This window comes from Natrix helvetica (assembly GCF_964273705.1).
Source record: "Natrix helvetica genome assembly, chromosome: 9".
NCBI lineage: Eukaryota > Metazoa > Chordata > Lepidosauria > Squamata > Natricidae > Natrix > Natrix helvetica.
The window spans coordinates 25,886,258-25,903,841 of NC_138560.1; the positions used below are offsets into that span (position 1 = coordinate 25,886,258).

Genomic DNA, 17,584 nt, shown 5'->3' on the forward strand with positions numbered 1-17,584 from the left:
GGGCTTGGCATGTCAAAAATTCGGAAAATGCCAAATTCAACTCTGCTCATTTATTTTAAAAAATGCAGTTAAATAAGATGTGTTGCTATGCATTACATTAAAAAAAAATCAAATAATTACAGAAATAAAATTAAATAAAGTACAAGTAAAACAAACTCATTTTGCAGGATCTGCTTAAAAGCACAGCTCTCTTGTGTGATTTCCTGAGGGTCTGGAGCCTCAAGGATTCATGTGACACAATGGCAACCCGAGGTGGATTCAGAAAAAATCACTCAAAACAGGAAGGGAAGCTGTCTTCCTTTTCTGGTGCTTTGTCACTGTGCATGTGATGGCCACATTAGTGAGCACCCCCCCCCCCCAGACCAAGAGCCTGATGCTGCGGGGGAAATGAGGCCTGGACTCTTCCAGATGATTCCCCCAAGGTCCGTGTTGAGCAGGGCGGGATGTGGGAGATCTGCCAAAGCCACTAAGACCGTTCCCAGCAAGAAGCTCAGGTTGAAAAGAAGTCAAGTCAAACGTATGACTGGATCATCAGCTGAATAGAATTCCTGCAGCCAACAATTCTGCACTTTTGGGTTTGAAGATGTAGTGGAGTTGCAGAAATGAAGATAGAAAGATCAGGAATTGATCTGAAATGAAGAATATGGCAAAAATGCTTCTTGCATTGTAGGAGGACATCTGTGGAGAAATAAAAACAAGCAGGAATGAGATACTAAAGCAATATGTGTGGTCAAATGAGACGAGACCTGGGTTAAAGCTGAATGAGGGCAGAGTAAATAAAAGTTAATGACGGCAATCAAAAAAAAATATAGAATGTATCCAATCACAAAACAGATTTACCAAGTTAATAAAATCAGTCTGTCTGTCTGTCTGTCTATCTATCTATCTATCTATCTATCTATCTATCTATCTATCTATCTATCATCTATCTATCTATCTATCATCTATCTATCTGTGAAATGCCACTCACGCGACATCACAAAATTTCCAGAACCGTAAAGCCTACAAATTGAAATTTGGCACGTATGTTCCTCTTGGCTTCTAGGTGCTAGCTAAGAAAGGATTTTTTGAAATGACCATTAGATCTTAGCATTAGATAAATGCTAAGGAGTTAGACATTCCACTCCCCCTCCCAACCTGAAAACAACTCTGTTCCACGGCCACCTGGGCGTGGCAAATGCATGGCTCATCCGGCCTGGGGGCTGGGAGTTTGGAGAGGAGGCTGAGGGAGAGAAGAGGCTAGGACAGGAGGTGCGTCTGTGTGGCAAGCCTGAGGAAAGGGGGGAAGAGGAGAGGCCGATCATAACTACTCCATTTTCAATCTGTGTCGAATTTATCAAGCCTGATCACATAGTTTCGTAGCGGAGCACCGGAATTCAGCTAGTAATCAATATGTGAAGTTAAGGGAATGAGATAAAAGGAAGATAGTTATGCAAAATCAGGCACTATAAAAAAGCCCTTCTCAACTGGGCCCCCCAGATTGCCAGGCTCATGTTGATTTAGGATGATGGGAGTGGTAGTCCAACACATTCTGAGTCTGGCAGGTAGTGAGGAGATAAAATTAGTGGACCAGTGAAATGCTGTGAATATAATTTACTTGGACTTCAACAAGGCATTTAATAAAATGGACCACAAGCTACAACTTGATAAACTAGAAAAATGTGGGATAGACAGCCTCACCACCAGATGAATTTGTAATTGGCTGATCAACCATACTCAATATGTAATTCTTAATCGAACGGCACCTATACGGAGGGAAGTAAGCAGTTGGGTACCCCCAGGCTCTGTCTTAGGCCCACTACTCTTCAATATCTTCATCAATGATTTAGATGAAGGGATAGGTGGCGAACTCATCAAATTTGCAGATGATACTAAACAGGAATAGTACCCAACATTCCAGAAGATAGGCTCAAGATGCAGAAGGATCTTAACAGACTTGAACACTGGGCCATAGCTAACAAAATGAAATTCAATCTGGAGAAAAGCAAGGTTTAACAGGGAAGAAAAACCAAATGTAGAGGTACAGATTAGGTGAAACCTGGCTCAAAAGTAGTAACTGCAAGAGGGATCTTGGAGTCCTAGTGGACACTCACTTAAATATGAGCCAGCAGTGTGTTTCTACTGCCAAAGAAAGAAGTCCTAGACTGCATTATTACAGGGATAGAATCAAGATAACTTGAGATGTTAATACCACTTTAGAACGACTTAGTAAGAACACGCTTGGAATATTGCATCCAGTTGGACTATACGATATAAAAAGATGTTGAGACTCTGGAGAGAGTGCGGAGAAGAGCAACAAAGAGGATTCGGGGACTGGAGGCTAAAATGTGAAGAACAGTTGCAGGAACTGGGTATGTTTAGCTTAAGAGAAAGAAGGACTAGGGGAGACATGATAGCAGTCTTCCAATATTTGAGGGGCTGCCACAGAAAAGAGGGAGTCAATATATTCTCCAAAGCACCAGAAGGCAGGACGAAAAGTAATGTGTGGAAGACGATCCAATCTAAAACTAAGTAGGAATGTCCTGACTAATCAGTGGAACAGAAGTTGCCTTCAGAAGTTTTGGGTGCTCTATCACTGGAGGTTTTTAAAAAGAGATTGGACAGTCATTTGCCTGAAGTGGTAAAGGTTGCAGGATGATTCCCTTGCAGCATTTAACGTAACAACTATGGCTAAAAAAAGATTGTAAAATCGGGCATGACTCACTGAACAACCGCCTTACTTAGAGCCACCTAAAATAGCTCTCCCGCAAGGTCCTACTTAGTCAGCGTTTCTCAATCTCGGCAGCTTTAAGATGGGAGGACTTCAATTCCCAGAATCCCCCTGCTAGCATTAAAAGCTTTCATCCCAGAGTGGGCTAATGATCATTTCCTACAGCAGGGATCCCCAAACTTGGCAACCTTAAGACTTGTGGACTTCAACTCCCAGAATTCTCCAGCCGGCTCTGCAAACCATCTCTGCTGGCTGGAGAATTCTGGGAGTTGAAGTCCACAAGTCTTAAGGTTGCCAAGTTTGAAGACCTCTGTCCTACAGCCTAGTGTGCAAAAGGAGTCTCCTCTTTGGCGATGCAAGAAGCGTCCCCGTTTAAGCCGCGGTTTCCGAACTTCAGCAACTTTTAAGATACGCGGACTTCAACTCCCAGCTTCCCCATGCCTTGAAGGCCACACATCTTACATTTGCTGAGCCGCACTGACCGCCGCGAGGAAGGCGGAGTCGCTGGATGGACCCTCGGGACGCACGACTGTCTCTCTTCTGCCAAGACTCCCCTACCCCCTTGACTCCCCCTCCTCTCCTCCTCCTCAAAGACCGCCCGCCACTCTTTCTCCCCCCTTCCAGCCCCGGCCGAGGAGACTGCAAATCCCGGCAGGCTTCTTGGGGGCGATTGCCGCTGAGCCGGGTGGGTGGCTCCTGCAACCGGGCGGGCTACCGGTGCCCTGCCTGTGTCTTGGAACGCGCGCGCGCGCGGCCGCGCGGAGGGGAGGGGAGGAGGCAGGCGGCAGCCGCGGCGGGCGAGGCGAGGCAGGTGAGGCTGCGCTGCTTGGCCGGGAGGCCGGCGGAATGAGCGGGCAGTGCGGGGTGGCTCCCGCTCTCCCTCCGAAGGCTGCCGGGGCGGGTGACCCCACCTCAAAGCCGGGCTCCCTCCGGCGCTTGCGGGCGCTGCATCGCTGGGACGGCGGAGGGTCGGACTAGAAGACCTCCGAGGGCCCTCCGGGGGCCGGCGCTGCGCCTGGCGAGGGGGCAGCGCCGAAGGAAGGCAGCGGGAGGGGCTGCTGGGCGCGGAGGGGCCCGTCCGTCTCCCGGCAGGTCCTCGAGGGGCGCCTCGGATGGGCGCGGAGGGAGGCAGGGAACCGGCTCTTTGGCTTCGGCTCCGCCGCGCTCCTGCCCGCTTCGTTGCAGGCCGGGCTGGAGGGTCCCCTGGCTGCCTTCCCGCCCACCGGGGCCGAACACCCCCCACCCCCGCGTGGCTTAGTCCGTGGACGATCAGCGCCGGGCAGAGGCGAGGCTGCGATCCACTGCGAAGCCCTCCGGGGCTTGGCTTTCAAGAAAGCTCCGCCAGCACCGAGGAGCCTGATGGCTGGGCTGGGCTGGGCTGGGCTTCGGTCCGAATGCAGGTTTATTGAAGAAACCATGGTTTGTTCGACAAGGGTTGAAGCAGGGGAGGCCAAAGCAGCTGCTGCGGCTGCTTCCCAGGAACTTCATTCCTCTAAACTTTGTGATTTAGCTCTGACTGTGCATCTCTTGTGCGGAATATCTCCCTCCTATGGGGCCACTAAGCCAAAGGAGTGAAAAGGACTCGTTCTGAGTGGCTGATTTAGAGGAAGGGATAGGGAGAAGCATCTGCCCTCCTGTTTTGTGCCTTAGTGAATGACTGGCCAATTCTGCCCTTTGAGAGGAAGGAGGGGGGGGGGTGTCTGTGGGGCTCCCCTGGTCCCATCGCAGCTTTTGCTTCCAGCAGAAGGCACCGTTACCCAAGGACTTCCACCCTGGAGGAGGAAACCATCATCTGTGTGTCTATAATATATTCCGAGCAAGGAGTGCACTTACAAAGGCTGAATGGCCTTGCCTTCCTTGCCTGCAAAACGGGGGCCCTGAGACATTGAGGCTCAGGCCCCTTTCACCTGGTGCAGTTCTTGCAGTTGCAAACAAAAAGTGGAAAATCTTGGCAGTTGCCTCAGTTAGGAAAAGGAACCCAGTTGGAGGAGAAAGAGCCTCCCTGCAGCTGCTTGGAGAGAGAGGGGGGGGGATGTTCTGAAAGTGAAAATGGCTGGGAAAATCTTACAAGGATAACAGCAGAGGCAAGGATGGGATTGCCAGGCTCCAGATGTTGGTGTTTGTTTTCCTTTCTGGCAATGTTGGAAGTTTTACCTCCTAAGACTGATGGTCCCAGTGGAGGTTTTTGGTGTGTGTGTCTATGTGTAAGGGACAATCCTGCAAAATCTCCCACTTGATCTTGGAAAGAATCCCTTTGCAGGGTACCCCACTGGAACAGAAGGAGAAGGCAAGTGGAAGCAGAGGGAGGGAGGGGGAGGGGCATTCTTGTTCCTGCTGCCCCCCCCCCCCAGAAAAAGCTCTGGAACTTTCTGCATCCAGTCATTGGCTTACCCAGAAACAAGCCAAAGTTTGGGTGCAGCTAGCTGGGAACTCCTAAGTTAACACGCCATTCAGGTGTGATAAATCAGATTAGTATTTCTCAGCCTGGGCCATTTTGAGATCTATAAACTTCAACTCCCCAAATTCCACAGCTAGCACTCAATACTTGGGTATTCTGGGAATTGAAGTCCACGCTTCTTAAAAAGGCCAACGCTGAGAAACCCTGGTCTAGATAGAGTGCAGAGCTGAGAGAGGAAAAAGACTTGATGACGTAGGATTCCCACTGCGGCTTCTTCTCCATCCAGGAAGGGCTGTCAAAGTTCAGGTGCAGGCTGGAGGGGGCCTCGGCCTGCCTCCGTGCCCTGGAGCTGCGTGACCTCCCTTGGTCCTCCTTTTCCTTGCAGGGCCCCTTGACTGCAGAGCCATGGAGATGCAGTCCTACTACGCCAAACTCTTGAGCGAACTGAACGAGCAGCGGAAGCGGGACTTCTTTTGCGACTGCAGCATCATAGTGGAAGGGAGGATTTTCAAGGCCCACAAGAACATTCTCTTTGCCAACAGTGGCTACTTCCGAGCTTTGTTGATCCACTACATTCAGGACGGTGGCCAGCACAGCACAGCTTCCCTGGACATTGTGACCTCGGAGGCCTTCTCCGTTATCCTGGACTTCCTTTATTCAGGTAAGCTGGATCTTTGTGGGGAAAATGTGATTGAGGTCATGTCCGCCGCCAGCTACTTGCAGATGACTGATGTGGTCAACTTCTGCAAGACGTACATCCGGTCATCGCTGGACATCTGCAGGAAGATCGAGCGAGAAGCTGCCTTCTACCAGGCAGACAGCGGGAGCTCCGCCAGCTCAGCCTGCCAAGGCCCATCCTGCGGTGCCAAGTCCCAATGCTCAGCCTCCACTTCCTCTCTGCAGGACAAAGATGGCGCCCCGGACTGCCCACAAGGGCCTCCCCCCTGCGGGGACTGCAGCAGCTGTCAGCGTCATCTGGATCTCCTGGCCAGGGACCCTGCTGGCCACGAGTCTCCAGATGACACCAGCTCCTCCGCACCCAAGATGATCGAGCCAAAGGTCGAGTTTGATGTGGACGAGGTGGAAGTTGGGGGACGGCTACAGCAGTACCCCACTCCCTTGATGATCGAGCAGATCGAAGAGGGGCTTCACGGGGGGCAGGCCATGGACCTGGCATGCAGCAGCTACCATATGAAGCAGGTTCTCGAAGCCTTGCTGCGCAACAGCGCCTCCCAAAGGAAAGATGAGATGGTCCACCCTTTTGTCCGTGGCTTTGAGGGCCGGCCAGAAGATGCCGGCTTGCCCATGAGCTCCATGATGGACCTTCAGAGTGACTGGTATGGAGAGGACACAGGTAAGCGGAGTCTGATGCAGCTTCTCTCTCTCTCTCTCTCTCTGCAAGGGGGTTGTTTTCTGATTCAGTGATTTCACAGAATTTCTTGCCTGTGTGGAATTGAGGTAATGAGGTGCATCAAAATAGCTGGGCTTTCAAAGGAAGAATGAATCTTAATTCCACAATCTAAAGTTTCTGGGAAGGTGTAGAATTCAACAAGTATTTAATGAAGGTTGTCCTTGACATGCGACCATTTGTTTAATTATTTAAGTTACAACCACACTGAAAATAATGACTTGCAACCAATCCTCACACTTACAACTGTCACAGCAATCCCATGCTGATTTCAGGTGCTAGGCAACAGACCTGTGTTTACGGCACTTGCAGTGTCCTGGGCTCGTGGGATCTCTTTGTGAGCTTCCCAGCTGGCTTCCAACAAAGTCGAGGGGAGAAGCCAGGTTTGCTTAATGTTTGCATGATTCACTTAACAACGGCAGTGATTTGTTAACAATAGAAATTCTGGTCCCAGTTGTGGATGTAAGGTGGGGGATACCTGTATTAGTGTTGGGATTCTCCCTTCTGCTTCATTTTCCTTGCGCCCCTTCCCAAAGTTGATGGGCAAGTTATGATGAAGGGAGAATGAAATGTCATAAAATGGAACCATTCATTCATTCATTCTGCTGTCTTTGTAACCTGCCCTAACCACAATCTCCCATTACGATAAGTCTTGGATTTAAAAGTGCTTTCCAGTTGTTCGGTGAGAATGCAGAAGGCACAAAGGATGCCTTTAAATGGTTCTACCCGTTTCAAAGGCTCTTGCATTTAGAGAGGAGGCCTGGGCCCCTGCCCTATCTGTGGGATGCAGCCATAAGCCACCTAGTGATGCTGAGCTGTTGATGAAACGACTGGTAAACGTTCCTTTGATGAAGGAATGTCTGTCTTCTGGAATTCTGTAATTTACATAAATTGAAATTGGATGTTGAAGTTGTGTGCTTTTTGATATTGACTTTGAAAGATGTTTGATTTATTTACTTATTTATTAAATTATATGCCACCCATCTCGCTATCCAAAGTGACTCTGGTGGCTGACAGTGGAGTCCTTTAAGGCAGACCTGGAGGATGACTTCACCGGAAATCTAATTAATTTAGGAAGGACTCTGTGAGCAGGTATGTTTTACATTTGTCCGTGCAGCATGGACTAGAATCGGGATTGATAGTTCCTTCTAAGAAAATCTTCTTTCACGGCCTCCGTGGGAGCATTTTCATCACTCTAAGAGAATAAAGGACATAGCATAGCATGAGCATAGTCAGAAAAGTTACCAAGCAGCAATTTTCAAAACTAAAGGAAAAAAAAACACATTTCAGGAATTGTATCTTTGGTCCATGAAGTACTTGCATCTGAGCTTCAGTTGCCATTTACTGGCAATAAAACAGCTTAATTCTCCCAAAGGTGCTTTTTTCAAGAGGCAACTGGACTTTCTGGTTTTTCTTTGAAGAGGTTTCACTTCTCATCCAAGAAGCTTCTTCACCTTGAAAAGGCACCTTTGGGACAACCGTGACCTGGATGACTGAGAATCTCCATTGGCTTAATTCCTTCATTTCAAACTGACTTATCATATAGTACCTTTTAAGGATTTATTCTGTAAAACTGTACATGAAACATGAATGACACCAAAGGAGATTAATTCAAGAAAGATTAAATATGCATGTTATAAGGGATTTTCAGTTAAAGCTCACAGATCTAATGTGATCACGTTGCTCAGAATAACCCTGATCAATGTATTTTATTTTCTGTGGCTTTGCTGGTTTTAGCCTGATGGAAACTGCCTTTCATTTGCACAAGTTCCAAGATAGCTAAGTGTTAGAGAAGAATAAGCAATGTGTACACTAATATGGACCAGGGGCGACATGATAGCAGTCTTCCAATATTTGAGGGGCTGTCACAGAGAAGGGGGTGGGGTCAGCCTATACTCCAAAGACCCGAGGGCAGGACAAGAAGTAATGGATAGAAGCTTATCAAGGAGTGATCCAACCTAAAACTAACAGAACACTCAATCAGGGGAACCAGATGTTGTGAATACTCCTTCACTGGACATTTTCAAAAAGGTACTGGACAAGCTATTTGTCCAGAATGGTATAAGGTCTCCTGCCATGAGCAGGGATTGAAATGGAAGACCTCCAAGGTCCCTTCCAACTCTGTTATTCTGTATCAGAGGGTCCTTAGGTATTTTGACATTCCCACTTGTTCAGTGCCTTTAGGACCATGAACATATGGATATGAAGTAGTCCTAAATTCAAGACCATTGTTTATGGAACTTTTAAGATATGTGGACCTACTGGTTGGGGAATTCTGGGAGTTGAAGTCCACACAACTTAAAATTCACAAAATAAAGAAACTCTGCTTGAGTCATAACTTGGTCTCTCCATCCCTGTCCTTTATCTGCTTCAAGGAAGGACTGCTGCTTCTACCCTCCTGTCCTTCTGTAAGGGCCTGAAGCCCCCCCCCCCCCCCACCGGTGCATCATACTGAAGGTGGATGGTTTAAGAGAAAATCTTGCTCCCTTCTTTCCCATCTTTTTAATTGTAATTTTATTGTTATTAGAAATATTTTTCATGGTTTTATTGACTTTTTGTGTTATAAGTGACCAGAGTCACCTTGAGGCGAGATGGATTGCAAAGAAATCAAATATAGATGAATAATTGCCAACTCTACTGTTGGCCAAGGGACCAGCTGTGTGGGCTACCTCTTCCTGCCCTTTCTTCTCTCTTTCTGCTGCCTTGCTGGGGCTTCCCTCACGTTTCCTCCCCAGAAAAAAAGCCCCTAATTCTCTCTGCCTGGAGGAAAGCGGTGGTGGTGCAGGAAGATCTCCTCTTGGTCTTCCCTTTGCCCTGATGTCCGTTTCCTCTTCCCTGTTGTTGGGAGGGGGAGCAGCACCCCACTCCTGCCTGCTTTGGTATCCCACCTTGAATCAATTTCAAGCCAGGTGGGCTTCAGCTCCCAGAATCCCCCAGCACCTTTGGGAGTTGAAGTCCACACAGCTTGAAGTGGGCAGTGTTGGGAAGCATAGAAGAAGAGCTGGGACCCTTAATATTAGGCTAACTGAAAAATGGAATTAAAAATATAGGATAACTGAAAGTTACAGGTAGTCCTCGACTTATGACCACAATTGTGCACAACATTTCTGTTGCTAAGCAAGACAATTGTGAATGGAGTTTGCCTCATTTTATGACTTTCCTTGCCCCAGTTACTAAGTGTGTTGCTGCAATTAGGTTAGTAGGATGGTGGTTGAGTGAGTCCGGCTTCCCCATTGAAGTTGCTCCTCAGAAGGTCGTAAAAGGGGATCAGGTGGTCCCTGCGACCCCGCAACCTTCAGAAACACCTGCCAGTCGCCAAGCATCCAAAATCTGATCCCATGATCAAAGGGATCCTACAACAGCCATAAGTGTGAAAAATGGTCGTGTCACTTTTTTCAGTGCCATTGTAACCTCTAATGGTCACTAAACAAACAGTTGTAAGTCAAGGAATCCCTGTACTCAAATGTTTGTCCCAGGTGTATCTAAAAAGAAGACACCCTACCAGTGGTCCCCAACCTTTCGGCTTCCATGGACCAGTGGCGGTGGCTGCAGTAACCGGGCGGAAATGCTTTCACACATGCAGCCTAAATGCTGCAGATGCTCAAAGGAAGTTTTGCATGTTTGCCTGCCGTGGCCTGGAACGGAATTCTCTTTCCCCTCCCAAATGGTTGCAGTTATATTTAAATCCCCTCCTTTGAAACTTGCACCCCCTTTTGAAATGGTCCCCAATGCTGTTTCCTCCCCCCCAAAGGTGATGTCCTTGTGGTGCCCATCAAGCTGCACAAGTGCCCGTTTTGCCCCTACACGGCGAAGCAGAAGGGCATCCTGAAGCGCCACATCCGCTCCCACACTGGAGAGAGGCCCTACCCCTGCGAAGTCTGCGGCAAGCGCTTCACGCGCCAGGAGCACCTCCGGAGCCACGCCCTGAGTGTAAGTGTCACCTCGGCTGCACCTGCCCATCAGGGGAAGCCGTGTCCCCATCGCAACGGGCGATCAACCTGTGGAAGTGGGGGAGGTTTTTGGAAAAGGACTGGGCATGACTTGGGCCAGTACAGATGAGACACACAGTTTGGGGCATCAGCCATGTTGCTTGTCCATTGTACAAATCTATATGGCTCCCTAACTCACACCTGGGTGACCACATTAACCTACACAACCCATTCTCCCTGCCCCCCAAGGCAGCAGCAATATAATCATGCCAACCCCTTGATCGCTACGTCTTAATGCATCAAGGGGGGAAGGGGGGCAATCGTATTTCTGGGAGTAAGATGTTCCATAAGGAAAGATCTTTTTGTGGTCCCAGCAGATGACAGTCCCGTAATATGCCCTTCCTTCCTGTTCGGGTGGGCCGGGTGGATGGAAGAGGGGACATTATACGTGAGCCTTCAAACAACCTGTAAGGGTTCCAAATAGAATCCAAAATTAAATCAGAGTCTGAGGCAAAGGATTCCTCAAAGTTCCAATTTATTAAAAGAGCCATGTTGGCACATCTGGAAAAAAACACAATCTGAAAGATTCCCAGTTTTCTTCACCCAGTTGAAAGTTCAAGATCTTGCCCCCCCTAGACCCACCAGTCCATCCCACGGTCCAATCTCCCACTCCCACGCTGGCAGTTCCACCCATCCAGTTCCGGTCAGGTGCAGAGGTGCAGAGATAAAGGATGACCTTGGCTTCCTAGAAAGAATTTTGTTTAGGCTACACAAAATAAGTAACTCCTTACAATCCCCCCTCCTATCTTTCCTATAATAGAAAAAGGAAGATGACACGCGGGGCTTTAGAAGTGACAGCCAGCATCTTCATTGGGCTGGAAGCCAGGGCGGCTCTCGCAAAGGAGGTCACCCATGCGCAGCTCTGGGCTTGTCTGGGCTGCTGCGTTCTGCCCTGATTGACGCTTCTGAAGGCTCTTTGGGGGCAGCCCCATGTAGAGTGCATTACACCAGTGCAGACGTGAGGAGACCAGGGTGTGGGCGTCTGAGATGGGCATGTTGCTCCAGGAATGGGCATAACCGGTGCACAACCCAAAGTTGGTGCCAAGGCCCTCCTGACCACGACTGCCCCCTGGGCTGACCATCCTGCTTGATTTTGGTTCTCCAGGTCCATCGGTCCAACAAGCCCATCATCTGCAAAGGCTGCAGGCGGACATTCACCAGCAGCCTGACTCAAGGCTTGCGTCGCTTTGGCCTGTGCGACAGCTGCACATGTGTCACCACCACGCATGAGGATTCAGTGCCCATCAACCTCAGCCTCATGGAGCCTTCTTCCGAAGGGCCAGAAAAGAGTGAGCTGGACAACGACTGGCCCATCTACGTCGAATCCGGGGATGAAAACGATCTGCCTGAGGATGAGGAGGCCAACCCCGACCATAAGCAGGGCCTCCATGAAGAAGCACTGATGTAGCAGTCGAGGGAGGGAGGGAGGGAGGGAGGGAGGGGCTGGGGCACGGTTGGGAATCCCTTTTCCTTACTATGGATGGGTCAACTCATACAGCTACCCAGAATTGCATGAAGTTGGGTTCTTTTTTATAGAAACAGAAATAATTCTCCCTTGGTGACCACAGATGGACTTGGTCATTCCAAAAAGTCTTTTTCAATCGTCGTTGCTGTGCACGACTTATTTGGAAAGGATTCCGGGTTCAAGAGCGGGAGCAACAGGGCTCCCAGCCGCAGTTTCGAGAGGTTGGATGCCTTTTGCCGCTGGCCTCTTCTCTGCTTACTTGGTGCAGCCTCTGTTTTTCCTCCCCGCTGCTGCTGCTGCTTTTTCCCTGAAGTATCTTTTGGATCCAGAAAAGATTTGGGGGGACAAGCTTTCCTCCCTCCCTCCCTCCCTGTTCTGATCTTTAATTCTAATTTAGAAATGTAAACACGACTCTGTCCATGCAAAACTGGAAACATCATCACCAATTTGATGTTTGAATTGAAGAAGAACTGCCACAACGGAATCCTAATTTTTAGATATTTTTAACACCAACTTAAATGGATGCTTCGGCTCTGCCTCAAGTCAAGGTACATAAAAAGTTTACAAATCTCTGAAGTAAGAACCTTGGGGATTGCAGTGCATTGGGCCCTGATGTGCTTCGTGCTTAAACCAAAGGGGCCCTTCTGCCTTGAGCTGTGTGTCCGTGGCAGGGCTTCAGGTCTGCATTTGCTGATGGTGGAGCAGAAAGTCTGAAGTTCATTTCTCATCATCTCTAACTGAAACACCAAGATATATTTCACTGCCTGACTGGCTCAGTGTCAGTCAGTCTTCGTTTATTGGACCCAAAGCCGATCGGTGCTGTGGCTGGCCCCATGCACACAGTGCAAGCTACCACAGAGGATGTACTGCTTGTGGGCTCTTAAAACAATTGATGGTTCATACCTCTAGGAAGAAATACGAGAGAGAAGCCAATGGTACTACGGAGCCAGAGATGGGGACCGGTGGCCTCAAGTGCTGTTGAGTAGAGCTCCAGCACCTTCACTGGTGGCTGAGCTGGGACCAGGGACGGCAGGGCCCAGCAAAGAGCCTGGAATGAGCTTGTTGGGTCAAACTGAATAGAACTCCACTTTGCCCTTGTGCATTCCAAAGGCAACGCTGTGAAGATTTCTGGGAATGTCCACGTTCAGGACCTGGTGGGTGGGGGAAATTGGGCCCTTGAAGGATCCCCTTTCTGGTGGTGATTGTATTGTAAACACCGAGTCAGCAATGAGCCACAATTCTTCAGTTTACTGCCCTGCTTCTTTCCAGGATGCGTGCCTCTCATTGCACAGATACATGGCAATGTGGGTGGATTGCGATGGTTTCTGTATTTGTACCGTCTTACAAGTTTGTCTCGTGTGTGTTCTATGTTTAAAAAAAATACAGTTTCAACTTTGCTTTGCTCCCACTGATGGTCTACACCAGGGATTTGGTTACCTACAGAAGGTGAACTTATTCAGTTTATGTCCTCAGGTTGAATTTCTAGAGGCTACTTAAGCAACCTGGGGAACCATCAAAAGACATTCGATGTAACAGAACAAAGTTACCAAAAGAAATGCCAATCAAAATCAAAGTGTAGAATTGTATGTTTGTAGCTTCCATATTCAGAATAAATTCACCACCTCCATCCTGGTGTCAACCTTACCAGGTAGACCAGATAGGGAAAATGTTAATTCTACTTTATTGTAAAGTTACATTCATAGAATCTTGCAAGCCTGAAGGTATAATTCTCCCGCCATCACTTTTACAGCCTGAGAGTCTAGGGAAGGTCTCTCTTCGGCCTCTTGCCCCACCCACTCTCCTGCTGCGGACTAAGCTGTCTCTCTTACCTGGTGGTTCTCTAGGCAGCCTCTCTCCCCGTCTCCCAAGGCGCTTCTCACATGTTAGTACACCTGCTGACCTTCCCAGTGTGCTGGACTAGCTCCCACCCGGCTCTCCTGATTAGAAACTGTGGAGATTAATCTGACGCATCTGAAGAGCACCGACCCAGATAGTAGGAGCAGAAAGACTTGGTTGCTAGTTCTTCCTAAGACACGAAAGTCAACGTTGGCCAATCACACCCTCTGTAAAAGCTGGCTAAAAAATCTGCTTACTGTACCCTTCCTTTCAAAAATAGAATTGTTCCTCCTGTGCTTCCCAAGTGCGAATCCCCAAAATGATTATTGTAAAAGTTCAAAATAGTGTGTGTGACTACACAATCAAAGCCCCGCTGCTTTCTGTAGCTGATTTGTTTTATTTTCCCTCATTTTGCCTTTACCTTGTCAGGTTGCAAGGAACTGTGGTACCTGTGCATATCACAACCTGCATCCCCCCAAGTGTGCTGAACTACCTCTGACCAACTCAGCATTACAGCTGTCTAAGCTCCGCCCATTTTAGCTCATGGCCCTGCCTGGACCCGAATCTAGTATAAACCCATCTCAGTGGAGCATTATTTTTCTGCCATGGCCTCTGGATGATGATGCCGTTTCTGGTTCAGCAGTCAGAAGGTATAAATTGTCCTCAGTGGACCTGGTGTAAATACTAAAGTTCTGTCCACCCTCCAGGAGGCAGCCTGAAGGTGCATAAAGTAGATTAGGCTTTGCTCCTTGGAGGAAGTCAGGAGATGGGCAGATCAGGAATCACATGAAGCATTGAGAGAGAGTAGCAGGAGCAGCGGACATCACAATCTCCTGAAGGGTCAGGTGAAACCATTAATCCATCTGGGTTGTGGCCTGCAGTGGTCAGAATGCAGTATTGCAAGCTAATTCTGCCAGATGCCAGCAGTTTGATCCTAACCAGCTCAAGATTGACTCAGCCTTCCCTCCTTCCGAAGTTTGCAAAATGAGGACCTAGATTGTTGACAGCAATAGGCTGACTCTAAACCAGGGGTGTCCAAACTTGGGAACTTTAAGACTTATGGACTTCAACTCCCAGAATTCCCCAGCCATTGCTGGCTGGGAAATTCTGGGAGTTGAAGTCCACAAGTCTTAAAGTTCCCAAGTTTGGACACCCCTGCTCTAAACCATTTAGAGAGGGCTGCAAAACACTGTGAAGCGGTATATAAGTCTACAGTAAGTGCTATTGCTATTCTGGCTTGGGGAGAAAAGTCAAGATGGCCCAGGCTGAACACAAATCTTATGATTAACGGAGAGAACGCTGCAGTTTTCTTGGTGATAATGGTTTACCGTAGAGCTCTTTGCAGGTTTAAGGACTCTTTTTTGCATGAGGCAATTCAATCTGGTTTCAGGAATCTTCTTGAGAGTAGAAAATGAAGCTTATTTATATAAAGGGAAAGAGGAGAGAAATCTAATCAACATTCCTATTCTGGCCAAAACTAAGTGGGTTATTTTGTTCATGTCATTTGTGTTTCATGAAATTGTGTTGTTTTGGCTTCCTTGTGAGGACACACCGCCTGTGTCTTCCTTTCATCCTGCAAATGCTAAGTTCTATTATATTTCTCTGAAGCCTTTTCATCTAATCCAAATTTGGCATTTTGATAAGCAATGCTTAAAAAGAATGGAAACAGGCTTATTCCTAATATAATTTTCATTACTTTTCTATGAGCCCAAGAAGCTGTTTGAGCTAATATAATCCAATTTCATTTCGAAACTATTTCTCTCTCTTTACTTGGAAGATGCAGTTGAGAGATTAATGGCCTTGTTTTCCTGACTGCTTATCAGCCTCAGGGGTCTCCCTGCTGGGATGCCCCACTGACTGCAGAAGACAAATGCTTTTAAGAAGGCTTCAGCCTCTCCAAAGTTTCTTTTATTTTGTTTGCAATGAGTAGTAAGTTTTTAAACCAGAGATCTTTAAACTGATTTTTTTTTAAATAAAGCTGTTTTGCTTGGTTTCCTCTGTGGCTACAAAATTTAAATCTTTATGACATTTAATGTGGCTAAATTCTCCCTTAACTTCTGCTTTTATATCACCGGAACTTATTGAATGGAAAGTACAAAGCAAGTTCCTTGAAAAAATACATTTAAAAACACCCACTCAAAACTTTCATAAATCTTGAATTCCGAGACTTCAAAGGTAGGCAGGCTGGTGCTAAAGTTGCATTTAAATTGAGTGAAATTACATGTATTGCTTGAGGTCCCCCTCAAGTCAAGCTCACCTCCTGGTGCTTCCCATGTGCACCCAAGATAGTTTTTGGTAAAAGTATCGTTTTTACCGAAACTGGGTGCCTTTCCTCTTCCTGGGATGTTTGAAATTCCCAGTTTAGGCACAACTCTGGTGGTTTTCCATTCTAAGCTGATCTGACTTTTTTTAGTTCTTATTATCAGTTACTCATTATTCAATAATTTTAAGAGGGTCTGGGGAAGCTTGCAAATCTGTGTTTTCGAACTGTTGTGAGTGTGCTTTTAAATGAGGAAACAAAATGTTGGGAGATGGATTCAACTAAGACATTTTTACCGACATGCACAACTACAATAAGTGGGATTTCCCAAAAATTGCCCCAAATCCCACAAGGTTACAGGTTATGTGAAATGAGACAACTGAAATGAGACAAGACGTTTCACTTCTCAAAAGAAAAAGCAAAGTCCAGTTGCCCCCGGGGAGCGGGGGGCAGCACCCTTGGGACAACCATGACCTGGATGACTGAGAATCTCTACAGACTTCTACTCTGAAATGTTTCAGTAATCAAAAATAGCAAAGGCAACTTGGAGATGCAACTTAAAGGCAACTTAAATCCCAGAATTCCCCAGCCAACATGCTGGTGACTCCACAAATCTTAAAGCCATCAAGATTTAAGAAATGCAGACGTAGATACCAGTAAAGAAGAATATTTGGCATAGATATTGGTAACCAGAAGATAGCATCTGATCAGAGCATGGCTTGACCTTGCTGTGGGCTGGCCCAGTGCTGCTAAAACTTTTCTATAAGAGGCGCCGTCGTCTTTTTTCCTGAGATGCCAAGCACTTTCTCTTCTAAATGACTTTGGTGCCCAAAGATTGCCCTCTTTCGCACCAAGGAAAAGACAATCTTGTTACCTGTCTCCTTCCCCTCCAAGCTTTTGAGGTAGCTTTCAATCAGCTGCTTCTTGGAAATCCTTGTGGCCATCAGTTATGTTAGATAGAATATTATTATTTTTATAAGACAAAATAAATAAATGCACATCAGCAGCAGAGAATTAAAGTCTGAAAAAGATTCATCTATAAGCAAGCAAAACCTGGGAAATTGTCTGTGTGAAATAGTTCTCCAGTGCTGTCCACCACTGGCCTAAGTTTTTCAAGTGACCCCCCCTCCCCATGTTGGGTTTGTCTCAAGGCAAAAGAGTTGGAAATAAACCAAAGCGGAGAATCGACAAAGGCCACTACTTGCCCACATTGTGTTCTTTTCTCTGCAGGATGTGGAACAAATAGGAAATGCTTTGGTAGTCTTGTTTCCACATTGGTGCACCATTAAGTCTTTGTATGTTTGTATCATGTCTCTTCAGTTAGCTTTAGCAGCCGAGGACTTTTGGAGCTGATCATGAACAAAATAAACTTTTGACAACAATATGAACTTGGTGAGATTTATGCCACTATCTTTTGGGGAGGGATTTTGGTACAGATAGTCCTCACCTTACATAATTGAACCCAAAATTAAAGTTGTAAGTTGTTGTGGTCATTAAGTAGGGCACCATGTGGTAGTG

At 47.2% G+C, this 17,584-nt stretch overlaps 1 protein-coding gene across 1 annotated transcript; it reads left to right on the plus strand.

Moving 5' to 3' along the window:
• The first annotated feature begins 3,634 nt into the window (after positions 1-3,634).
• On the plus strand, positions 3,635-13,371 carry ZBTB8B (zinc finger and BTB domain containing 8B). The gene is made up of 3 exons (XM_081962221.1): positions 3,635-6,462; positions 10,268-10,446; positions 11,611-13,371. Exons 1-3 carry the CDS (start codon positions 5,514-5,516, stop codon positions 11,911-11,913), a joined length of 1,431 nt encoding a protein of 476 aa, XP_081818347.1. The 5' UTR covers positions 3,635-5,513; the 3' UTR covers positions 11,914-13,371.
• The last annotated feature ends 4,213 nt before the right edge of the window (positions 13,372-17,584 follow it).